The 26166-nt window shown below is 55.9% G+C and overlaps 1 protein-coding gene across 5 annotated transcripts in view; it reads right to left on the reverse strand.

Annotated features, from left to right (window-relative positions):
* The window catches only part of GASK1A (golgi associated kinase 1A), a 47867-nt gene that overhangs the window by 9032 nt on the left and 12669 nt on the right, over positions 1-26166 (reverse strand). For 2 of the 5 annotated variants that reach the window (XM_066244676.1, XM_066244672.1), the window contains exons 1-2: positions 20553-20806; positions 368-1624 (exon numbers count right to left, since the gene is read on the reverse strand). In XM_066244676.1, the coding sequence (XP_066100773.1) occupies positions 368-1624; positions 20553-20561 (1266 nt within the window). In that variant the 5' untranslated portion in view covers positions 20562-20806. Of the gene's footprint in view, positions 1-367; positions 1625-20552; positions 20807-25709; positions 26000-26166 lie in introns of those variants that run through there. The other 3 variants (XM_066244675.1, XM_066244673.1, XM_066244674.1) reach the window with 3 other exon arrangements.

A 26166-nucleotide genomic window follows, 5' to 3' on the forward strand; every position in this document is an offset into this window, starting at 1 on the left:
ACTAGACAGGCGCAATCAGCCTCAAGAGCGCAGATAATAGGGAAAGTGTAGTAAAAGAATTAGTTCTGAAGATTACCTCTGCTGTTAATATAATTATTATATTGTTAGCTTATATAATTTAATTTTTTAAATGCCTGTGTTTCACAACAGGGTCACAAAATTCCCCAGACTATTAACCACCAGCTCTTGTGAGCTGACCCGAGCTAGTCCAGCACCCACTAACTGGATGAGAAAACACAGAGGCTCAAAAATAACAAGACCAGATGCCCGGGGAGGGGGGGGGGTCAAAAGACAAGGCCTAGGGGGAGAGTCGCCACCCACCCCTAATCCTGCTGCCCTCCGGCCCCGCCCACCCAGCCCCACGTACCTGGAGCAGGAAGTCGAAGAGGGCGAGGCGAGCCCACTCGGCGTGGCGGATGCCCAGGCACGGCGCCTGGCCCGGCCCGCCGCAGCCACGTGCCAGCAGGGCCTGGTACTGCAGCCAGCCCAAGGCCAGAGAGTTCTGGTCGTTGTCTGGGTCCCCCAGGTGCTGCACGTCCGGTGCCCACCAGATGACGGGCCTGGCGCCGCCGTCTGTGTAGCGGTAGGGCAGCAGGGGGCTGCGGAAGCGCCTGGCCACGGCAGGGAGGCTCCGGCGCAGCCCGAGCACGCGGTCCACGTGGAAGGACAGGACCTCGGACAGGTCCCCCGGCCTCTTGATCAGGCCACAGAGCCCCTGGGAGCAGAGTGTGCTGAGCCCAGGAGACGCGTCCTGAAGGGCACCCTCAGGGGACAGGCCGACCTGCAGCACCTGCCCGTGGCCAGGGACCCTGGCTTTGCCCACCACCTGCCCCTGGGCCAGCAGCCGGAGGGCCTGCACATCGTGCTCTGTGAGCCACGGGGGCACCGGCCCACTGGTCCTTGAGTCGGTCAATGGCCCAGGGGTCTGGGCGGCACACCAGATGGACCCTTGCAGGTCCCCTACAGAGCCAGGCCACCAATGGGTCCCCGTGACTGGGGTAGGTCCCCCTGCTTGCTGCCCACCAGTCAAGGCTCTGTCCCCAGCTCCTGGCAGAGCCCTGCCTTCCGCCGGATGGGGCTGGAGGGTCGGTCCAGCAGTAGCTCTCCAGTGCCCTGCGAGGGGGCTGACCAGGGTGCCCGTCTCACTCTGTGCCTCCCTGATGGGCCCATCCTCCCGAGAGGGTCGCAGGTCTGTGGCTCCAGGACCTCTGACCTCATCCTCCCTCAGGAGCACAAGACGCTGGGTACTGAGTCTCAGATCTCCTAGAGATGCCACAGCCAAGTCCCTCTCGATTCTCTCTCCACGCCTGCTGCTGTCCCCTCCCGGGGACCTGCCGTTGGCCAGTCTCCCTCCGTGGCCTTGCTCCTCAGCATGCAGCAGGACGGGACTCCTGGGCAGGGCCCAGCCTCTCCAGAAACGCAGGTTTCTCGTCCGCTGCTTCCGGCCGGAGCTCAGAGCCCGCGGGCTGTGCGGGGCATGGCCGCCGATTACCCCGTGGGGCTCCATGGTGGCCTGCGGCTGTGCGGGGAAGCGGGTGACAGCCACCACAGACAGCGTCGTCAAGAGGCAGGACGCCATCACCAACCGCCTCTTGCCACGCAGCTTTCTCCACAGCCAAGTCGCCTGGGGGACGGAGTGGGAAAAGCACATTTGAGAGCTGGGATGACGTCAGCCCCAACCGGCAGAACAAGGGAGGTGGCGGAGGATGGCGCTTCCTGGATACCTGCAGAGCCCAGGCGGAGTGACACCCAGCCGCCTTCGAGGGGACGGCCCACCTCAGCCAGCATGCCTGCTTCAAGCTTAGCTGGTCTGCATCAGGGGCAGCGTTTGCTGAGGCCAGCAGGCAGACTCGGGCTTCCCCCTTTAATGAACCGCCATGTGACACTGGTCACCACGCAGCATAAGAGCCTCTTCCACATCTGTCCCCTCCGCTGAGGGCTGCCCCTCTCTTGATCGCCATGTGAGTCCCAGGGCCACTCTGCCGGCCTCTCGGTGCCTCCCACGAACACACTCTCCCCTACCCCAGGGGCTTGTGGCTGCTCAGCTGTGGAGGATCTGCCCGGGATCCCCTGCAGCTGGGCGTGGCCACGGGACCGTCCTGGCCCTGGCAGGAGTCCGCCGCTCTGCCTGCCCCTCTTGCTCCAAAGGAACTCGGCTGCCCGGCCTTTCTCTCTCGGCACACGGATGTGACAGCGCCAGCTCTGTGGTGTTGGCAAGGACACACCCTGGGCAGTGATTTCGCGACACGTGACCCCCGGGAAAAACAGCCTCAGCATCACCTGGGGACTTGTCAGAAAGGCAGATTCACAGGCCCTGTCCCATAAGTCCTCAGTCAGAAACAGGGGCCCAGAAAGCTGGGCTGTCAGAAGTCCGCCAGGTGATTCTGATGCTCGGGCGCCGTGGGGTCACCGGAAGGAAGAAGCCCGGGGGACTGGGGACCAGTGGGAGCAGGGCTGCCAAGAGCCATTCGGGCCACTGTGTTTCAGAGTCAGACTCAGTCATCTTCCAACCTGGTCAGCTCAGAACATATGGAAGTTCTTATTTTAACACTTTGAGAAACCTCCGTACTTACTGTGGTAATTATTTTTAGCACAAAGGAGGTGACTACTCTACAACTTGCCTTGGTTGATGTGACAGTATGTCCTGAGGCTTTTTCCATATCTGTCTTTTTCAATATAGAGTTAGTTAACTGCTGCATACTATCATATAGTTCGTGGGGAAATATGCCAGTTCCTTTACCCATTCCTCTACAGGGAAAATATTTAGCTCATTTCGCCCTGGCTGGTTGGCTCAGCGGTAGAGCGTCAGCCTGGCTTGTGGGGGACCCGGGTTCGATTCCCGGCCAGGGCACATAGGAGAAGCGCCCATTTGCTTCTCCACCCCCCCTCCTTCCTCTCTGTCTCTCTCTTCCCCTCCCACAGCCGAGGCTCCATTGGAGCAAAGATGGCCCGGGCACTGGGGATGGCTCCTTGGCCTCTGCCCCAGGCGCTAGAGTGGCTCTGGTTGCGGCAGAGCGACGCCCCGGAGGGGCAGAGCATCGCTCCCTGGTGGGCGTGCCAGGTGGATCCCGGTCGGGCGCATGCGGGAGTCTGCTGTCTCTCCTCGTTTCCAGCTTCAGAAAAAAAAAAAAAAAAAAGGAAAAAAAAATATATATGGCTCATTTCTAATTCTTATTACAGCAAACCATGCCACACTGAATATCTAGTCCATGCATCTCTGGGGGAAAGAGTGATGATTTCCATAGAGGAGACCCCAAAAGGTGGACTGCTGGGTCCTAGTCCTTTGCACTGATGTGATCCTTTCATTGCATGTCAGGTGGTAGCTCCCTTAATCCTCCTGAGATCAGAAGGAAGTGGGAATCCTATCATCCCTGTTCCACAGACGAGAAAACGGAAAAGGCCAGGCGCTGAGACTCGTGCAGGCTCACACAGCCAGCAAGAGTGCCAATATTTTAAATGAAAACTCAGAGGAGAAACAGCCATGGACACAGACTCTGAGCTATTTCTTTTTTCCCTTCTCAAAAGAAAAATATGTTTTCAAGTTGGATTTATAATCTGCATTCTGAAACTTTTGGAGACCACTGGGGGAAAAGAAATCATCTTTTCCAAACGTTTCAAGAAGATGGAATGTTTTGATCCCTCTCTCGGCCTTCCTTGGCTTCAGACAACCTGGGGGAGTTGGCAAGAGAAAAGGTTCAACGCGGCCCCGAGCAGATGTCCCCGCAGGGCCACCCAAGTAAAGCTTTGGGGAAAGAAAAGCAGCTTTGATCAAACTGGGGGGAAAATCCTCTGAAGAGAACTACTCAGCAGAATAATAAAGAGTACATCAGAGAAAGGAGAAAGGGAACGGCATACAATGTACTGGAGAGTTTGCTGGTCTATTCACCCACGGCTGCACACTCGCTGCCTGAAGCCTGCCCGCCTCCCCAACGCTCCCCACTGGAAATACCCACATACTTGTCTCTGCCCTGCAGTGATGGTGTTGGGAGGGAAAGAAGGTGAGACCTTCACTGTCTGGTTCTACAGTGGCTCTTTTTCTCCTCCGTCCTCAAATCCCCCCTCCCACCCATCTACCAAGACCCCCCTTCATTCCTCAGCGAGGAGACCCACTGGCCCAGTAGTCTCCTCGGCCACAGCTCAATGAGAAGCTGGGGAAGACCCGGCTGAGTTCTAGACCAGCTCCTGCCCTTCTGAGCGGTGTTACCACGGGCGAGGTACACAGTCTCTCTTCCCTCTTTCCTCGGTTACCAAACTGGGGAGAATGAACTAATTCTTCCCTCCAAAGACTGATGTGGGGAATAAATGTGTCGAAATATGGGTCCACTACACGGTTTGGTACATTTCAATGAGTGGTGGGATCACGATGTTTGTGCCTCCGCTTTCTGAGCGCCCCACCTCGGTGGGGTCGGGAAACTGCCTACTCCCCTGCAGACGTCCGGCACACGGCACTGTCAGAGTAAAAAGGGGCGGTGTGTGAGAGCATGGCTCAAGGCAGTCAGAAAGAGAAACGGTTTCATGGCTAAACCACAAGAGTAAGCTGGAAGGCCACCTGGGCCACGAGAAAGGCCACATCCTGCAGAGGCGATACCCACAGATACCCACATAGAACAGGAAGGAATCGCTTGGCTTAAAGGTGAGCGGGAAGGAGAAGGAGGGAAGGGTGGGAGCCGGGGGGGGGGATATGCGGAGGGGTTACTAGGAAAGACTGAGATCTGACAGGAAGGTTTGGGGTCCCTAGCAACTGCGGGGAGGGGAGCCCAGTCCACTGAGGAGCTGGTGGGCTGGGGACAGGAGCCCACCACCACACTCTGTGTCATTGTTTCCACACTGGGTAGAAGGCAGCTCAGAAACACGAAGTTCAGCCTGACCGGGCGGTGGCGCAGTGGATAGAGCATCAGACAGGGACACAGAGGACCCAGGTTCGAAAGCTCGAGGTCACCAGCTTGAGCGCAGGCTCATCTGGTTTGAGCAAGGCTCACCAGCTTCAGCCCAAGGTCGCTGGCTCGAGCAAGGGGTTACTCAGTCTGCTGTAGCCCTCTGGTCAAGGCACATATGAGAAAGCAATCATTAAACAACTAAGGTGCTGCAATGAAATGCTTCTCATCTCTCTCCCTTCCTGTCTGGCCCTATCTCCGTCTCTCTCTCTCTGCCTGTCACAAAATAAATAAATAAATATATAAACGTGAAGTCCAAGACAGTGTGATTGAGGGTATTGTTTGTTCCCGATCTTCCCTCCCTTCTCACCTTGCCGAGCTTCACTGGAGATGGCGTTCACTTCCCCATCCAACTCCCGACGTCACAAAACGATGACCAGACCTGGCCCTCCACTAACCGGCTGTGGAGGACAGGATAACATGCTGGGCAGGGGAGTGGGAGAAAAGACGGAGACCACATCTTCCTCCCCCACCAAAACAGACAAAATTACAAGGCATTCATAAAGTGCTTCTTGGTGGCAGTTTTCTGGGTGGGAGAAGGGGTGCGGGGAGCCACGTGATGAGGATGAGGATGATGAGGATGACAGCGGTGGTGGTGTGTGTGTGTGTGTGTGTGTGAGATAAGAATGAAGATAGGCTCTGGTGCTACAGCAGTCACTAAAGATGTGACAGTCCTTCTGTGCTGCTACCCGGGCTCTGCCGCCCACCAGGCAGCCCTGCAGGCTGGCCACCGATTCATCACTACTCAGACTTTCAGTGAAACTGACCGAGATTTTTGGAATTTGGAATTTCTGCTCCATTTTTTTCTTTATTTTTTATTTATTCATTTTAGACAGGAGAGGGAGAGACAGAGAGAGAGGAGAGACAGAGAGAGAGAAGGGGGGAGGAGCTGGAAGCATCAACTCCCATATGTGCCTTGACCAGGCAAGCCCAGGGTTTTGAACCGGCAACCTCAGCATTTCCAGGTCAACGCTTTATCCACTGCGCCACCACAGGTCAGGCCATCTGCTCCATTTTTAAGAAATCAATTAAATAATTTTCATAACTCTGGCCAGGATGAGAGGAAATACATGACCATGTTGTCAGAGGGCTGGATTGACACACAGGTCAGTGCTGTGAGCGATGCTGCAGCCAGACCTGGTCAAACCCTGCTTCCCTTGGCTGAAGCTGGGGTCAGGTCCCAGGCCGGGGGAGCTGGGCTGGCACGGGCCTCTGTGGGTCAAGGCGACAGGCACCGCCTCTCAGAACCTCCAGGCACACAGCGTCCCCCCACCCCCAGCCAGAGCTGCTTCGTCCCAGGAGGCTGGCACTGTCTGCCGCTCTGTGGGCAGGACCCAGGCTGCCTGGCTCTGCAGCCGCCGCCCGGCCAGGTTCCCTGGCTCAGCATCGCTGGAGAACTGTGATTTCCCCTTCACATCAGCAACCTCAAGACAAGAGAGAATGTTTGTCCCTGTAATCTTCGGCCTGGCCAATTTCCAGGAAAAAGAAAAAAGTGTGTGTGTGGGGGGGGGCAGGGGAACCAAAGCAATAACAACTAACATTTATACAGCGTTCACCATGTGCCTGGGGCTGTCTGAAGGATCTTCTGTTTACTCTGTCGGACTGCATGCCAGTCCTACGAGGTAGGAGTACCATCCCATTTTACAGCTCACTGGCACCTAGGACTGAGAAAAACAAGGCACGGAGACTCGGGGTGACCCAAACCCCCAGAACTGGCAAGGGCGCCACCGGGACATGAGCCCAGGCAGCTGGGCTCCAGGGCAGGGGACCTCATCACTGCGCCACCCTGGGAAGGGGCTTCTACCTACAGTCCCTGCTCCAGCCCTGATTCCGAAGGACGGCACTGGGTCTCAGGGGCGGACCCCACTCGCAAAGGAGGGTCACCTCTCTGGTCTGGGTGGGTCGTCTGTCAAGTTGAGTCTTGAACGAGATCAGGGTAGGTGGCAGCCTGTTTGCACCGGGACAAATCGCGGGAAACGAAAAATGTTTTCCGGCTACGTTTCATTTTCTTTCGAAAATGAAAATAACTTGATTGTGACTGATGTCCTGCTTCATTAAATAGAAGAACATCAAGGAGAAAATGCCACCATGTGACCCACTCAAATCTGGTCATCTTGAGAGGTAACATCAGAAAGCAGGTCTCTCATAATCCATCATCCTCAAATTAGGTCTCAGGTTTGATTTCCAAACCAGGCAGGTTCTATGCCTCCTGTTCCTTCCAGAACGAGATGGTACCCGAGTTCCTATCAGCTCAAGTACTCCCAAGACTGCGGCCAGGAAGCTGAAGAGATCTGGTTTGAGAGATGAATACAGCAGACCCTCTTAGCCATAGCCACTTACCACGCATATACCGTGTGCCAGGCACTCTCAAAACTCTATAAGGTGCACAGTAAGAGAGTAATTTTATAGGTTTAGAAATTAGTTTTTTTTTTCTGAAGCTGGAAACGGGGAGAGACAGTCAGACTCCTGCATGCGCCCGACCAGAACCCCCCCCCCCCGGCACGCCCACCAGGGGCAACGCTCTGCCCACCATGGGGTGTCGCTCTGCCGCGACCAGAGCCACTCTAGCGCCTGGGGTAGAGGCCAAGGAGCCATCCCCAGCGCCCAGGCCATCTTTGCTCCAATGGAGCCTTGGCTGCGGGAGGGGAAGAGAGAGAGAGAGGAAGGAGGGAGGGGTGGAGAAGCAAATGGGCGCTTTTCCTATGTGCCCTGGCTGGGAATCGAACCCGGGTCCCCCGCACGCCAGGCCGATGCTCTACCGCTAAGCCAACCGGCCAGGGCCTAGAAATTAGTATTTAGAGGAGTGCCTTGCTCAAGGCCATGGAGCGAGTCCCTTACAGGCAGGATGTGAGTTCTCTCCAGAGCCCGTCACGCCATCGTGGAATGGTGAAGGAAGATTCGAAAACCTTGGAAACGTCATGGGGTTTAGAAAGAGGTTAAACATGGGAAAGGAAACTGGGATTTTGCTGCCTCTTTCCACAACTTCCTGTGGCTTCGGCCTTGACGTGCAGCGACCCAGTGGGTGCTGTCAGGAAGACAGCTCAGTCTTGTAAACGGTGGTCCACATAGCGGGTTCGGAAGGACAGGAAAGGGAGTCCTTTCTGACCGTGACGATCTTTTCCTCTCCTGCTCACCCTTCCTTAGCTGCCCAGGCACATGCGATCCCGGGCACATCTGAAGAAAAGCCTTTTGCACGGGCAAAGGCACTACAGATATCTGGCCTTGGGACTGATGGCACGCTGGGATCTGGAGGTCCAGGGCAGGGGCAGCCGGAAGTCCTCCTGGGACTTGGGTCGGAATCTCGTTCTCCCCAAGCGAGTGAGTCTGGGCTGTCTGCCTGGGTTCTGCAGCCCCGCCTCCACGGCCCGACTTCAGGGACGCAGACACCTGCACCAAGATGGCAACTTCCTTGTCGGACAAAGGGCCCCTGCTAGTGCTGGGGATGGACACGAAGACCAAATGACATCTTACAAAGCAATGGGTCTCAGGGGAAGACCAGAAACGGGGAGACGGGCCCCGGAAAATACCAGCTATGAAACCAATAAAGAGAAGAATGCTACATGTAGCGATGGCAGAAATCTGGGCTCCAAATGAATTCTCCACACCCTCCTGAAAATAAGAAAAGCAGTTCAAAAAATTGTTTCAGCAAAGGCTTGGCCACAGTAAAAATGATTTTTCAAAAACAATAATAGCAACGGCAACTGAACTCTCTCAGACCACTTGGCTGCACTCTAGTTAGAACATCACACGCTATGAGGTGCTTTTACATTCGGGGATCAGAACGCAGAGCTCCCTGTGGCCGGAGGCCTGGGGCTGAAGAGACTGAGGCGGGACGGGGCACAAGGACCCCTGCATCTAGCTCCGAAACACACATTCCGGACTTTCGGCATCTGGAACTGTAAGAAGATAAATCTGCGGTGTTTTAAACCAGTGGTCCCCAACCTTTTTTGGACCACGGACAGGGTTAATGTCAGAAAATATTTTCACGGACTGGCCTTTAGGGTGGGACGGATAAATGTATCACGTGACCAAGACAAGCGTCAAGAGTGAGTCTTAGACGGATGTAACAGAGGGAATCTGGTCATTTTCTATTTTTTATTTTTTTTAAAATTTTTTATTTATTCATTTTAGAGAGGAGAGGAAGAGAGAGAGAGAGAGAGAGAGAGAGTGAGAGAGAGGAGAGACAGAGAGAGAGAGAAGGGGGGAGGAGCTGGAAGCATCAACTCCCATATGTGCCTTGACCAGGCAAGCCCAGGGTTTCGAACCAGCGACCTCAGCATTTCCAGGTCGACACTTTATCCACTGCGCCACCACAGGTCAGGCAAGAATCTGGTCATTTTTAAAAAATAAAACATTGTTCAGACTTAAATATAAATAAAACAGAAATAATGTAAGTTATTTATTCTTTCTCTGTGGACTGGTACCAAATGGCCCATGGACCAGTACTGGTCTGCGGCCCCGGGGTTGGGGACCACTGTTTTAAACCATCGTGTTTGTGGCAATTTGTTAGACCAGCAATAGGAAACTAATACAGCCATGAATGGCTTTTCTGTAGTCAGAATTACGTAAGCACTGACCTAACCAAGATCATCATTGGATCACGCCAGGAGGACGAACGATGAGAAGGGCGTGCGTCTGGTAGAGAGGGGTGGGGGCAGCCCAGGTCCTCAGCTTCCACAGAGGGGAGTGAACAGCAGCCATCAACACCAAAAACAGTGTGAGAAGCACGCGCACGCTTCCCAGGTGAGGAGAAAGACCCCCCGGGAAGCCGTGGTTAGCTATCCAGTGCACTACCTTCTCTCAAGAAGAGGGTGGCCGAGTCCAGGCTCTCGCGAGATGCTCTCTCTTTAGCTGGTGTATGCTTTGTGTCTTAATTCATGAATGCAACATCCGGCAGGTGACTCCAGGCGCCTGAGGGAGCTGCAGGCACAGGGCAGGTGTGAGATCTCCAGACCTGCGACGTGAGGAGCACTGAGCCGCTAACCCTCTCCTGGGTCCCCTGAACGGCTCGCACTGGAAACCATCGAATTGTTTTCCCCACAACCTGACCCAGCCATCTCTCCTCAGTGAAGACATGCTAAGCACTAAACGGCCACCTTGGCAAGCCCAAGAAAAGAGGTCTCCATTTTTCACTTCTCCACCCACCCCATCAAGCGCCTGAAGCCTGCTGAAACTTCTTCCGGCCATTAGGTGGGCAGAAAAAGAACTGATTCAGACCCCAAAGCAACTGCCGACTTGGAACAGATGCTGAGTCTTTTGTCTCACCAAAATAAAACCACAGAGTTGGGAGAGTCTAGCACACACTCAGCCTCTGACCATCTGTCCTGAGAAACACACTACTAGACCTTCTAACACGGGTTCCGGGATGGGAGGCTGGAACATGACCCACCCTAGCTCCGATCTCATCTGGAAGGAGACTAGTGGTGATCAACAGATTTACTATCCACCAGGTGTCTGTGTTGTGTAGTTTCTAGTCATAGGAACCCAGAGAGAAGAAGAGGACGTGTGACCACAGAAAAGGGCAGGGAGCTGCCTCATCCACACAGGAAGCCTGGGGAAGACACAAGTTCAGGTGTAGGAGAGGGCGCTTGAGGCCTCAGCTCCGAACCCTGGGAACTGCAGGAGACAGGAGTGAGCCGAGGATGCAACTGGCAGGAGGCCTCCCTAGCCCCCAGGAATCCTTCCTCCAAAGCAACTTTGCCCCCTCACTGGCCACATAAATAGAAAAAGTATTATTGTTCAGAGTCTCCCAGGGCCAGGGGACTGTCCCTTTACCTTCCTCTCTACCCTAAGTTCTCACTGAGGCTCCTGGCCAAATCAGGTGTTCCTGGAAGTCAGCGGCCGTGGCTCCCTGCTACAAATCTCAGTTCTCCTCTTTCGAAAGGGGTGAAGTCAGTCCATCAGCGTTTCCCCGTCTCGGCCTGTGTCCTTGAGCAAATAAGCACGCGCTGCTTCCCTGCCCACATACTTGGTGAGGGCCACGCAAGCATGCCGACCGAGCACAGACCCGTATTTCATAACTCTGGCTCCCCTTCCTCTGCTCTGGCCTCCTGCCCTGGGCTGGACCGGCCAAACCCGTCTCAGGCTGGATGTGACCACATGCTGCTTTGCATGAAGTTGCCTCCACTGTGAGAAGGAACAGTCCCTTCCCCAGACTGTGAGTCATCAAGTCCTTTCTACCCAGGAAAGGAGCCGGAAGGGTTCCACTCGGCTCCTCTGTGTCCTGCTGGGGAATTTCGTTCAGCACTTGACCCAAGGCAAGCTTTCTGGGCCAGTTCACAATGCCAGAGCCCCGGTTAGACCGAGTTCTGCCAAGACACAGATCTGATGCCAACGGGCCTCTGGGATGGTGTACCTGCTGGGCGGGAGAGGGAGGCGGTGCAGGGCAGAGGTGGGAAGGAGAGGAAGAGCCCAGGAGAGAGCCTCCTGGCCTGAGATCGTGGGCCACCTTCCATCTCCCTCCTGTGACGGGTGTCCTGGGAACCTCACCTGTGCACCATGGTGCCGTGGGGTCCAAAGAATGAGATTTTCCTTGTCTTCAAGGAAATGTGCGTTTTAGTTCAGGAAATGGGTCCAGGGCAAGCATGACTTTAAAAGGCAAAACTTGTGGCCCTGGCTGGTTGGCTCAGTGGTAGAGCGTCGGCCTGGCATGTAGGAGTCCCGGCTTTGATTCCTGGCCAGGACAAACAGGAGAAGTGTCCATCTGCTTCTCCACCCACCCCCCTCGCCTTCCTTTCTGTCTCTCTCTTCCCCTCCCACAGCCAAGGCTCCATTGGAGCAAAGTTGGCCTGGGCACTGAGGATGGCTCCACGGCCTCTGCCTCAGGTTCCTGAATGGCTCAGATTGCAATTGAGCAACACCCCAGAAGGACAGAGCATCGCCCCCTGGTGGGCATGCCAGGTGGATCCCGGTTGGGCGCATGTGGGAGTCTGTCTCTCTGCCTCCCTGCTTCTCACTTCAGAAAAATATAAAACAAACAAACAAACAAACAAAAAACAATAGGCAGAACTTGCAAGTAGGAGAAGTTAGTCTTCAGTGTCTTCCATGTCCCATCCTGCTACCAAATACAATGGAAACTAAATGGTCCATAACTTCAGTCAGTTGTTGGATGACCCGACAGTTAATCTCACGGGCCTAGGGCTCTAAAACAAGAAATGTAAGAAGGAAAGTATTTACCAAGTATTGATGTGCTTTCCTGTTTGCATTCCTGGGAACCTTGGCTACCCAGAAGTGTTACAGGAGATCTTACAGAGAGTTAGACCAAGCAAATGTCCGCCTTCTGACACCCTGGGGTCTGCCGGGCGTGAAGGGTGCTGGCCTGCGGAGAGGCACCAGCGGGCACCAAGTTGGTCCAGAACACAGAGTTCATGTTGGCAGGGAGCTGTGGTGATCTGGAAATGCAGCCACAGGCACGCTGCCTTCCAAACTGGCTTCACCCCCACCCCTCCTGACTCCGTGTCCTCTGGTGACATCTTCCAGATACACTACCTGTACTGCAAGCCTCGTCTGAAGGTCTGCTTCTGGGTGAAGCCAACCTAAGACACAAACTTACAGGCAGTTACACGAATTAAATGAGGTAACTATCAGATGCTTACAATTAGCCTGGATGCATACTAGATGCTCAGTGAACGTCAGCTTAAGGAGGAGGGGGAAGGGAGGAGGAAGAGGACAAGGGGGAGGAGGGGGTGAGGGGGAGGAGGAAGGGGAGGATAGGGAGGAGGGGACGAAGGGGGAGGGGGAGGGGAGGAGGAGAAGGAGGAGAAGGGGGAGGGGGAGGGGGAGGAGGTAGAAGAGGAGGGGAAGGGAGAGGGGGGAGGGGAGGGGGGAGGGAGGAGGAGGAGGTGGAAGAGGAGGGGGAGGGAGGGAGGAGGAGGAGGGGGGGGAGGGGGAAAGTTCCTCCTTGTGTGCAGTTACGTGAGGGACAGTTGGGAGAAGGATCAGCACTGCCCAGGGTGAGAGTCCCAGGAGGTGCATTTTTGTAAAAGAATGTGCTGTTTTCCGACCTGAAGATTCTCCCCATCCCTGCGAACCCCACATCTATCTATCTATTCCGCCCTCCCCCACCCTCAAGAAAAGGGCAGCCTGCACACTCAGTACCTAACGCTTGAAAAACAGAAGAGTCGGGCCAAGAGGGAGCCCTACTGAACGGGGCGCAGAGACCAGCAGTGGGACCAACAGGACCTGCTGAGGGCCTGCCCACCCTCCGACCCAGCAGTTTGACTCCAGACCCGTTCATCAATCCCCAGACACAATCACACACAAAACTACCTTCCTGCATCTCTGCTATAGGGAGCTGCACGCATCACCCAAGGCAGGGGTCGCAGAGGGTGGAGAGAGGGCAGTTAAGAAAACTTCTGCATCAGCTGCACCAAGCAACCGGCCCTGGCTTGTGGGGCTGCCCCTCGCAGGGCCCCTGGCCCCACCACTGAGGGGTCAGTATTCCAGCCCAAGCTGCAGCCTCAGCTCTGACTCACTGCTCAGCACACGAACGGAGTGTGGAATGAGCGCTTCTGCACCAGGCCCCTGGCGCAGGCAGCTGCCGGCTCTCTGCTCCAGGGACAGAGTAACCTACTTGTCATCAGAAAGACAAACAACCTTTTGGGATTTGTGCACATTCTCGGGGAGGCCACAAGTCCTCAGGCTCAGCGTGGATGGCCCTTGGCCCCTGGGCATAGGCTCAGCGAGGGACTGAGCACCTCACATCCCCATGGTCCCCGAGGGCCCACCCCGCTCAGTCCCCAGTGGAAGGAGGAGCCCTCAGGTCCAGTGTGCTGCTGTGATCCTTCTCCAGCCCTCACTCTGGTTGCCAAGCTTCGTCTCTGGGCCCAGAGGAGGCGGCCGCTCACCAGGTTTCCTCCCATCGCCAGTCCACACACGCTGAACTCAGAGCCAGGCTGCCTGGGTGCTGCTTCCAGCTCCACTGTGTCCTTGCTGCGTGACCTCAGGCCTCACTTTCCTGCCTGTGCCATGGTGATAAGAGTAGTACCTCCGTCATGGGAGGGTCCCTTCATTAGTTCATTGAGCAGATGTCCCTGAGCCTAGCACTGCTCCGGCCAGAAGAGATGCAAGCAGCACAGAGCAGACGAGCCACTCCCCTTACGAAGGTGACATACTGGGGGGAAAAGACGGTGTCTCCTCACTCATAAAAACAAAAATTACAGCCCTGGCCGGTTGGCTCAGTGGTAGAGCGTCGGCCTGGCGTGCAGGGGTCCCGGGTTCGATTCCCGGCCAGGGCACACAGGAGAAGCGCCCATCTGCTTCTCCACCCCTCCCCCTTCCTTCCTCTCTGTCTCTCTCTTCCCCTCCCACAGCGAGGCTCCATTGGAGCAAAGATGGCCCATGCGCTGGGGATGGCTCCTTGGCCTCTGCCCCAGGCGCTAGAGTGGCTCTGGTCGCGACAGAGCGACGCCCTGGAGGGGCAGAGCATCACCCCCTGGTGGGCAGAGCATCACCCATGGTGGGCGTGCCGGGTGAATCCCGGTCTGGTGCATGCGGGAGTCTGTCTGACTGTCTCTCCCCATTTCCAGCTTCGTAAAAATACAAAAAAAATACAAAAAAAAAAAAAAAAATTACTCCACCGAGCACCTCGAGTTTTATGGGCTGTTGTAGGTAAAGCATTCAAAGCAGAGCCTGGCATAGAGTTGGCTTCAGTTGGTGTTATTATCGTTACTACCACTATAATGGCTATTTCCTGATGATGCCCATGGGGTTACTCCGAGGTCGGGCCCCTGGGACCCGGGAACGCCAGCCCTGTAGGTGGGCCCCCCAACCCTCTGCTTCCAAGATGGGAAGGAGTTAGCCATTGTGTCCTTTCCCTCTCCCTCCTTTTCTGGTTGTCGGGCTCCGGTCTCTATGCTGATTACACGCTGGGCAGCCCTGCCGGCCCCCGGAGCCCTCTCCACACCCGTAAATGAATTACCATGTTGTTCCAGCTCACAAGAGCGCCAGTGTGGGAACACCACAGAGACGAAACTGCGGAGACCCTGTCATTTGTTGGAAATTTTCTCTGGCTGCCTTTGTCTTAACAGCCATACATTTTGCTCTCAGGCTGGGGAGGGAGTGGGGTGGGGACTGTTGCTGAAAAAAATTAAGCTTTCTCTCTGGGCCTCCCAGCCTTCCAGAGAGTTCTATCTACTCTCTCCCGCTCAGAGGCCAGGACACAGCCCCTGACAAGACTGGGAGCGGGGGGGGGGGGGGGGGGGGGGGGGGGGCAAGCCCGAATCTTCCAGACACACTTCTTTCCTTTTCTGACCACACTTGTGACAACAGGGGAGGCTGAGCCAACTGGGACAGGGGAGGAGAAGCCGCCTCGGCCCTCCGTCCGCCCGGTCTCGGCAGGTCATGCGGGCTTCTTCGGGGAAGGCCTGGACGGCAGCGACCCTTGGGACCTCACCTGCTTCACTGGTGTTCACAGAAAAGAAACGCCACTCTGACCACAGCTCAGACTGACTTCTTTTTTCCCTGTACCTAGCCCACTTCGTCGACCTGTGTGGGTGGCCTGGGCTCCATCCACACTTCCATTTATGCTTCTTGTCCAGAGCCGCGCTGTCCAATGTGACAGCCACGTGTGGCTATTTACATTTCAGTGAATCAAAATTTAAAACTGCCATTCCATTGCACTAGTCACATTTCCAGTACTCCACAGCGACCTGTGAGTAAAGAACCCTTGAACTAGGTACAGTTCCCTCTACCATTTGACTCCATCTCTCTCTAGCTCATGGTTACAGGGATGGACCCCCAGAACTGACATCAAGGGAGTCCGTTTGCAGCACAGATGCCCCAATCCAGTACCCCTTTTCATGGGAGTTCTGGTCCGAGGCTATTAACCCCCAACGCACGGTCCCCCCAGGCCCCCCTGCAGGATGGTGCTAACTGTCCTAAAGGCCCAGGCCCTGCTGCCTCCAGCCCTGTCTGTTGTCCGGGACAACGTAACCACAGCTCTCGTTAATTGAACACCTACTATGTGCCGATGACTATTGTACGAGGTGCATTATGCTCATCACAGCATTGAACACACAGACCCACAGGGGGGCAGCGTTATCTTCACAGGGAAACTGAGGCTGAGAGGTTCAAGTTCCCTGACTTGCCCAAGGTGGTAAGCAGAGTTCGAATTCAGTACTGATGCCCACTCGCCCTCTGAACCCTTCATGCTTTAAAACTGTTTCAAGGGAAGGTGCTGTGACAATCACAGTTTAGACCCGGTCGCCCTGGGCCACTGCCTGGGCGGTGAGTGTGAACGAGGAACCAGCAGCCCTTCCTGACTGCCAGAGAAGTGATTAAACAGGGCGGCATGCCCCGTCAGCCGTCCGCCCCTCCCCAAAGGGAAACGAGGGGATTGTAACTTGAGTTGCAAGAGAAAATGTTCTGAAAGAAAGAAACACAATAGCATCTTTGTAGTCGCAACAGGATCTGTAGGGCACCAGAGCAGTGGGGTGGGGGGCCGGGGGCAGAGAGAACCCGGGAGCCGACTCCACCAGGCCCTGCGGACCGCGGGGAATGCGGGCAGCCGGGAGGGAGTGCTCGCGCTGCCCAGGAGGCCACCCACTGCCCGCAGCCAGTTCCTGCGCCAGGCCCCGGGTCCCCCCGGAGGTGCACACTGAGCCTCTGTGTGGACAGACAACAGAGCCGCTCTGTCCCGGAGAAACAGGCCCGTGTGTCCTGCCCACCCACCTCCCGGCACAGGGGTGGACATCCAAATGGCCCGTTCAACGCCTGTCCTCAAACCGCGGCAGCCTTCACCTCCGCTGGACCGAGGCATCCCAGACAGGGTGACCCCAAACCCGCCGCTCACCCCCGGCCTGGGCACAGCCGGAGCCTGGCTCCAACCCGTCCGCCCAGCAAACGCGCCCGCTGCAGGTCAGGGTGCCCCGCCCCACCCTCTGCAGCCGCTCTGCGGCCCCCCAGACCACCCGGGAGGCTGGGCTTCACTCACCCCCCCCCAGGGAAAAGGATGGAGGGGGTTGTGGAGCCTGTCCTTTTTGAAACTGTGACCCTTTGATGTGACAGGTTTCACTATCTTCGGGTCTTCCCTTCCCACTCAAACATGTCACCTAGCATTTAAAAGTACTAAAGCCACTTCAAAAATCATTGACAGAATGTCCTGAGAATTCCCCAGTGCCGGGCGCACTGGAAGTCACCTCACGGCACTGGTGCAAACCCAATGTGGACAGAGGCCAGGCCAGCCATGGGACAAGCCATTTATCCTGCGGACAGTGCCCCCAGGCAGGAGCACAGAGCCGACGTGGACACGTGAGGCTCAGACAAGCCTGCGGAAAGCGTCACGGCTCTGCCGGAGTGCGGTGCATGCAGAGACCCAGCTCAGAACTCCCGCCCCGTGCAGCCCAGGGCCTGTGTCCCCAGGGTCACTCTCAGGCTGCGAGGAGCACCTGTCTGCTCCAGCTCAGGTGCCCACAGGTGGGCGGACGTCCGTGGGCCTGTCCTTCCTGTCTCAGCTTCACTGCCCTCATGTCCCATCCATACAATTCTGTCTCTGCCCTGTTGCTTATTTCTCTCCCTCCCTCTCTCCTAGCTCTATACCCTCTGCTGTCTTTAACTAGTTTTTTTGGCTGATAGTGTTCCTGGAAAAATCCCTCCTCAACTTGGCTCTTAAACCTGGAACCACTAACCCGTTACCCAAGCCAAGATGGAAGGATTTGAATTCTCCAGATGGTTCTGAAGAGGCTGTTTGCTCATTGCAAGCAAACACCCTCGAAAGCCAAACAAAAACTGCCCACAAGTAAACAGCATGTGACACAGCCCCTTCCCGCCGCCACTTAGCAGAAACCCAAGCCCACGGCAGCCGGGGAAGCTCGGCTGGGTGAGATGGGGCAGCCACAGCCCCTGCCCGCCCCCCAGCAGGGATGGTCAGCTGGGTCCAGGCCAGGGGGACCGGCATGGGCACCGCGTGGCTGCGCTGGCTGGCAGAGGGCACCGGGAGCGTGGGCAAGGTGGCTAGGGCGGCATAACACTATAGTCATTCAGTACTGCAGCTATATCGGTCCCATCTTTGCAATTATAAAGGCAAAACCAGGATTAAGGGGGAAGTGTCCAAATTTCACCATTGCTCTTAAGAATAAAACCTAATTAACTGTTTTATAGAATTAAAATGATTGGTGTCATTTTTAAATAAGTTACCCCTATACTGCGATTACTTCGCTGCTTGACTAAAGGACACATGAGATCCACCTAAGTGAAGCTGAAGAGAGAGGAGGAAGGCAGTATCTATACAAGGGGAGGCCTGCGTCCCCGGCCTCCTGAGGGGGACACTGCAGTCACGCTGACCTTTCCTTGGGCTCCCATCTGAGGTTAACAGGCTGGAGGTTTTGTCCCTACACCCCTCCCAGCTGCTCCCTCCAGCTGGCCAGGCCGCGAAGGGCCCACGCCTCCATCCTGTCCACCAGGACCACGATCAAGACTCAGACACTCCCCCTCCACTCTGCTCCCTGCATCCCCCCCCCCAAACTGCTCTCTAAAATTCAAACAGAACCCCACCTCTCCAAGCTCAAAAGCCCTTCCCGTGTCCCCTCTGTCCCAGGATAACACCAAGTCCCGGCTGAGCTGGGTCGGGAGACCGCTCAGGCCCAGCAGCTGGGCTCCGCCTCCAGCCCCGTTCCTAGGGGGTTCACCCAGCCCGCACCCAGCCGACCTCTGACTGCTCAGTTTCACCCCCGGACCTTTGCACATGCTGTTTCTCCTGCTAGGCTGCCTTTCCCTCTTACTCCTGTTATGCAGTTTTTAAAATTCACGTGCAGTAAAAGTAAAAATTTTAATGTCAATTTCTGAGTTTTAACGCATGCATAGAATCATGTGATCACCACCACAATCAGCATATAACGATTCCCTCACCTCAGAAAGCTCCCCTGTACAGCCCCAGGGGATATAGCCTCTCCATTCCTAAGCCCTGGCAACCACTGCCTGTTCCCCAACACTACAGTTTATAAACGGAATCGCACAGTATGTAACCCCTGAGATCGAGTTCCTCCCTTTGAAATCCGTCCACCGCACAATGCCTTTGAGATCCGTCCGCCGCACAATGCCTTTGAGATCCACCCGCGCTGTTGCGCAACCACCTCGTCTCCTCCCTGCTGAGTCCGTGGCGTAGGTGGATCCCCGCGTGTTTATCCACTCTACAGTTGAGGGAGTGGATATTTATTTATAAATAAAGCTACTGTGACCATTTGTTTCCAGGTTCTCATATAGACATGTTTTCATTCTTCCTAGGATTTCTGGGTATAGGGCAAGTGTATAGGGCAACTGCTTTCCCGCCTGGCTGTATCACGGCGCCCTTCCACTGAGCGTTGATCTACACCCTGGTCAGCACTTGACATTGTCAGGGTGTTCTGTTGTTGAGCTATTCCGGTAGCTATGGCTTCTCTTTTCTTCACTTGACAAAATCCAGGCTAACCTTAGACACTCCCTGGTCCTGCGCTGGAGCCGGCCGCTCCCTTCACCCCTCGGGCTGGGAGCTTCCAGCATGAGATCACCCTTCCCTGCATCCTCACCAGAGCATTTGGCTCATAGGAAAGAGAGAGTTCTTCATACTTCCCTCTGCCCTGAACCTACCACCTGCTCTGCCCCACCTACACACGCTTACAGGTGCACACACCTGGGCACACACAAGCAGCATCACTAAATTGCACATTCAATCTCCCCCTGCAGGGGGGACAGGGTCTGTGTTATTTATTGCTGTACCTTCTGCCCTAGCACAATGTCTGGCTTAAAGCAGGCACTTTCTGAATGAATGCATGCATGAATGAATGAATGAGTGTCAAGGCAGCAAGGAGAGAGAGGGAGCACCAATGCACCCCCATGTATGGACTGTGAGTTCCCCTTTCGTGGCCTTCTCAAGAATTCCAAAGCTGCTGGGAGGCAGACTCAGGCCCTGCCCGAAGGAGACGGGTGTTTGTCAGGACGAGTTACGGCCTGGACACCAGCACGAGGCCCCCACTGTGTCCACCTCCTCCCCTTCAGCTTATCCCCTCCACCCCTAAACTCGCCAGCTGCTACCTTAAGGCAGCTCCTTGCTTCCTCTCTGAGCAGCGCGACAGCCACCAGGCCAGGCCCTCAGAAATATGGAGAGACCCCAGGCCGCTTCCAGCAATCTGTCCCCGTGTCTGTGGGAGGGCCATGGGGGTGCACATGGGGAAGGGCAGCCTGGAGGTCACCCACAAACCACCGCGGCATGCTCACTCTCAGGACTGCAGGCTCAGGCCGGCAGACACATCCAAACAATACAGGGACTGTTACCCCAGACGCCCCAGATGGAAACGCTTTAGCAGTCACATCAGAACACCCTCCAAGCAAAGGCAGCGCAGGTCGCTCACAGCACCGGGGCCCCAGAAAAACGGGGCACTCTGTTCTCCGTTGGTACCTCAGATGGAGAGGGAGGGCTGGACCTCCCCAGCCTCTTCTCGGAGGGTGGCCAGCATCTTTGAGGTCCCTCCGAAGCACGTTTCTCCCACTGGCCCCTGAAACAGCTAAGGAACTCATTTCGCTGTGAGGTCAATCCACCCCCACCCCCCATTTCCAATCTACTGTTCTTGGACCAGCTCCTGCTTGGTCTGATTGGGGCCAGTGGATTGTTTAAAGCCCTCTGCTCGCAGCCAGCCTTGTGCTCACCTGGCTCATGTAAGCGGCAGGAGGTGCAGGTGCGGGGCAACCCGAACAGAGAGGCTATCAAATTTCCGGCAGGCTGCAGGGGCTGGAAGCCCGGATTCCCAGATCTGATTCCAAACCGGTTTGACTTCCTGAGGGGCTCACCCAGACTCCTGGGCCTTCGGAGGGTTTGCTGGGACATCCCAGGGTTAGACCCAGGGACTGTGGCTGAGTGGGGGCTGCCTTCCCACCCGGCAAGGAGGCCCAGGGAACAAAGACTGGGCAAACACCTCCCGCAGACTGGGTACTTCCTGCCTGCTGAAGAGAGATTTAAAGGAGCAAGTAAACTATTTTAGAATGGGAACTGTTTACCCTGGATCGACACTTAGAGAAGAGTTCTAGAAGTACCCCTTGACTGGGATTGAATGAAACGCACAAGGTGACTTCCTTGCTGTTTGCTTTAGGTCCTGACAATAAAGAAAACCTAGTTCTGTGGGTTCTCTGTAGAACCCCCATTCTTATAGCACCTTTGGGGTGCTGTTTTCACCTCTGGGATTCCATTTACTCCTGTAACAACCCATTGTGATTAGTGCCCCATTCTACAGATCAGGAGGTTGAGACCCGGAGCGCTTCCCCAGAGCCACACGCAGCCCAGTGGGGCGACCCCCGTGCCTTTTCTCCATCACTCCAGGCCGCACCGAATGCCTCAGTACGTGAAGAGACCCTGCGTCTGTGATGGGACCAGCGTGGTGGCCGCACCGAATGCCTCAGTGCATGAAGAGGCCCCGTGTCTGTGATGGGACTCGCGTGGCGCTGTGGGGAGGAGAGGGAGAACTAGGAGGCCTAGGCTCCAGGCTGGCTCTGAGTGACCCTGACGTCACAGTCCTTCTCCGGACTCAGCTCCTTCACCCCGAGATTCCCCTCTGAGCTTAACCTACAGGAATTGGAGCTCTTAGTCTTTCCAGGAGAAGTGACCCACGTGTGGGCTCTCCTGGGACCCTCTTTGCCTTCACGGTGCCCGCCTGATGACGTGTCCGCAGCACAGAGTGGAGGCAGACAAGGAAACATGCCTCTCAGAACGTGCTCTGGGCCGTCGAGGGGGGCTGGCTGCAGCGAGGTCTTTGATGAAGAGGCTGAAGCAACTGGTTCCTGGGAGCCTGTATGATTCCTGCTTCACCAGGTCTCAGATCTCACTGCCATGGGTCACCCCACTGCCATAGGTCACCCCACAGCCATGGGTCACCCCACCGCCATGGGTAATCCCACCGCCATGGGTCACCCCACCGCCATGGGTCACCCCACCGCCATGGGTCACCCCACAGCCATGGGTCACCCCACCGCCATGGGTCACCCCACCGCCATGGGTAATCCCACCGCCATGGTCACCCCATCGCCATGGGTCACCCCACCGCCATGGGTAATCCCACCGCCATGGTCACCCCACCGCCATGGGTCACCCCACCACCATGGGTAATCCCACCACCATGGTCACCCCACCGCCATGGGTCATCCACAGCCACGGTCACCCCACCACCATGGGTAATCCCACTGCCATGGTCACCCCACCGCCATGGGTCACCCCACCGCCATAGGTAATCCCACCGCCATGGTCACCCCACCACCATGGGTCACCCCACCACCATGGGTAATCCCACCACCATGGTCACCCCACCGCCATGGGTCATCCACAGCCATGGTCACCCCACCGCCATGGGTCACCCCACCGCCATGGTCACCCCACCGCCATGGTCACCCCACCGCCATGGGTCATCCACAGCCACGGTCACCCCACCGCCATGGGTCACCCCACTGCTCTGGGTCACCCCACCACCATGGGTCGCCCCACTGCCATGAGTCGGCAGAAGCTGGCCAGCGCACCAGTGGGAACAGCCCCAGCGCGGACAGTTCACCGCAGGGAGGTGACTACCAAGGCCCCGGGACTGAGCACTGAAGGTAGGTATGGTTAGGTCAATTTTTCTTTTTAGAGATGTAGACATGAACACACGCTTTGAAAAAAGTAAAAGGAATCATGTTCGAGATGTCTCAGCTCTTTAAAATACTACTCAAAGAGCAGCAAATACGTGACAGCGACAACCCCGGTTACCTGAGGAAAGAAGTTGACTGTCTCGCTGTCATGTCTATTTACAAACGCCCCCCCCCCCCAAGAATCAGGAATAAAACTTTTTTTTTTTAATTTGGCAGGAACAGTCTTAACTTCTATCAATATTTTCCACCCAAGCTCAGAGTCTATGGCACATTCTCAAGCCTCCCACCACTGCTGCAAGGAAAGATGGTGAGTGTCCCAATCTCCGCTTTAGAAATCCACACACAGGGGCCAGGCAGAGACCCACACCCCCTTCCGGATGATCAAAAATGGCCTTGGGTCCTGCAGCTCAGTGTTCATTTTCACAAAAAGACATTCAAGGATTCCAGAGTTTTAGCTGATATTTGTAACTCATCTTATGTACCTTGGACCCATAACATGACAGTATTCAGAAATTACAGGCTAGAGGCTTCCCTACTCAAAAAAGTTGGGGACATTCACATCTCAGTTTCAATGAGTTTAAAGAGCTTTCTCCATGGAAGGACTCCCCAAGAGGGGCATGTAGCATGCACCATTTCCAGGATAGATTTCACCAGAACCTGCCATGGTAAGACTTGAGGTCAAGGAGAGGCGACACCACAGATGCAGGGAGTCCCGGGGAAGTGCGGCGTGAGCACCGGCTTCCCTGGCCCCCAGCCTGGACTTGGTCTGGGAGCTCCATCGGGACCAGCGCCGAGAAGCCTGTCCTCCTCACACCCCCTCAGTTGTCCACACTAACAAGGTCACCACCAGGGTTGGGGTTCAACTTCAACATGACTCACATATCATCCATGTTTGGAGCTAAGCGGAGTCCAGATGGACACCTGGTCTGATCTCTCATTTTCCAGAGGAGGAAACGGAAGTCCCTCCAAAGGATTCCCGGCCCCCTGCCTCTTCCTTTGCTGGTTCCAGCCAGTGCTTGGCTGCCCCATGGGCTCCAGGCATTTTGACCACAGGACTTTCCTTCAGAGGGAGAAGCAAGGGGAAGCTTCAGATCTCCAAGGCCATTTTGCTGCCAAAGAGTGCCCATTGGGCCCCTCTCCCTGGCAAGTGGATCCTGACAAGTCCTCATCCTAACACCAGCCCAGACAGGGTGAGAGGCCAGGAGACGGCTGGCCCAGGGGACAGGAAACCACACTGGCCATGAAGCACACTCATCCATGAGCCCTGAGGAGAGATGGCACCTTCTCCCCCACCACACTCCACTGCCACCACTGGGGCCTCAGCCTGCCACAGACACCTCAGAGCCCGGGGACCCCTGCACACCAGGAAGGGCCCTCCGACTGCTGGCCCTGGCCCCCGCTCTCTTCTGCCAACACTCTTGCCCCTGAACAGGGAATTTTGTAGGAAAAACCTCTCTACTTTTCAGTGTCACATTCTTTATCTTCCATCACTCTTTTTCAACCTGAAGAGTCCATTCTTTCTTTCTCTAGCTGCTTTGAGAAGAAAACCTTAGGAAGATGGGGGAAAGGGTGTTATGTGGGGGTGGGGTGGAACGGAGAGATGGAACACACACACACTCACATATACTCACACACACACTTGCACATACACACTCACTCACACACACTCACTTGTGCACACACTCACTTGCACACACTCACTTGCACATACACACTCTCACACACTCACTCTCACACACACTTGTGCATACACTCATTTGCACACATGCACACACTCACACTCTCATACACACATTCACTCTCACACACACTCACACACTCACACACATACACATTCACTCTCACACTCACTTGCACACACACTCACTTGCACACACCCACTTGCACACTCACACACTCTCATACACACACACTCTCACACACACTCTCATACACATACTCTCACACACTCACACTTGCACACACACTCTCACACACACACTCTCACACACTCTCACACATACACTCTCACACACACACACTATCACACATACACTCACACACACTCACACACTCACACACTCTCACACATACTCTCATACTCACACTCACACACACACTCACACAGCCTCACACGTGCCCTTCCCTGAGCCCCGGCCCTGTTGACCAGCCCTGGGCCCCTGGCCCAACAACACTGCCAGGACAGCCTGGCACAGGGAGCGGTCCACCCAGACACCATCCTGTGCGGAGTCTCTAACGGCCTGCTGAAATCTAGCCCCACTCAACTCCCTGGAAAGGGTCTCCCCCAAGCGTCACTTTGCCCTCTGTGAGCTTGAGCCTGGGGGAGGCATCACAGAAACAGGGGAGCCCTGTGAGTTTCCAGGTTCGAACTCATCCCAGTGACTGAAACCCCATAGAGCAGGTGAGTGAACTGAGGGAGTGGGTTGGGGGGGCCTGCAGGTGGCACCTGCCTGGGACAGAGCCAATCAGCTGCCAGCCCGGGGAGGCCCCTTTCCTGAGGCCATATGTGGGCTGGAGCCAGCCGCCTGGGCCACCCTCTCAGCCGGTCTGTCTTTTCTTCTTGTTGGTGTGTGAGCTCCGTCAATGGAAAAGTGACTTTTACAAGGTCGAGCTTCAGGAATGACATCCCAGAGACTGACCAGCACTCCCACGCCCACCCTGTGGTCCGGGGAGGTGAAGGGGGCTGGGGCCCTGGGACCAGGCACAGCAGCCTCACCACGGGCCAATGTGATTCCATGGTAATAAACAGGAGGCATCACTTTTTAAAATTCAAACATGGCTAAGCTATAGATGACCATATAAAATTCACTTGCATTTTCCAGTGGAATAAAGTGACTCGAAGGTGTCTCACCCATCAGAGGCTGCCTTGGGGTGCCTGCCCCCCAGAATCTTCTCCTCTCCTGCCTTGTGCATTGGGTGAAGTTTATACAGAGCTCAGAGGGGTCATCGTTCAGCCAGGGTATGTGGCTCCATGAATAAAAGCCCCGAACTAGGGTCCTCCCCACCACCAGCAGCAAAGCTGACCACCCTATTCTAGGTGCAGAAATGAAAGCCGCCGCCCCCACGGAACTTCGAGGAACAATTCTGCCCCCGGAGGTCACTCAAGCTCCGTGTGCTCCTGCAGTGAGTGTGCGCTGCCCTTGGCCACCTGTCTGGCTACCCACCCGGTCCTTCCACCCCGGTTCCCCTTCCTACCATGTCCCTCTCGGTGACGGGGCCCGCTCCTCGGTGCTCAGTAGGCTCACCGGCTCATCCTGCCGTACCCAGTCCGCCCCTGGCGTGGTGGCTCGCTAGGTTTTCTGGACGTGGGTTTCCCAGACCAATGGTCCACAGCTTTCCCACGGCCAAGTGGCCCAGCGACAACTCCTGGGCGTGCAGTGCACTTGGGGCTGCGCTGCGGGTGGAGTTGTTAAAGGAGGTCTGGGGAATGCACGCTGGATCTGTGGGTCTGCAGGCGCCGGTCCTGGCAGCCTGGAGCCTTCAGGATCAGCTAGGGACGTCTGCAGAGTTTGCAAAGTCCCTGCCGTCCTGGCCCAGCCTCTCCACTTCCCCGAAAGCGCGGAAGGGAGAGCTCCTTTCACAATAAAAGCCCTGCCCCGGGCTCTGGCAGCTGCAGCTGTCTGAAGCAGAGGCCCAGGTGCTAGGAAGACAC

This window comes from Saccopteryx bilineata, chromosome 10, assembly GCF_036850765.1.
Source record: "Saccopteryx bilineata isolate mSacBil1 chromosome 10, mSacBil1_pri_phased_curated, whole genome shotgun sequence".
In the NCBI taxonomy this organism is placed as follows: Eukaryota; Metazoa; Chordata; class Mammalia; order Chiroptera; family Emballonuridae; genus Saccopteryx; species Saccopteryx bilineata.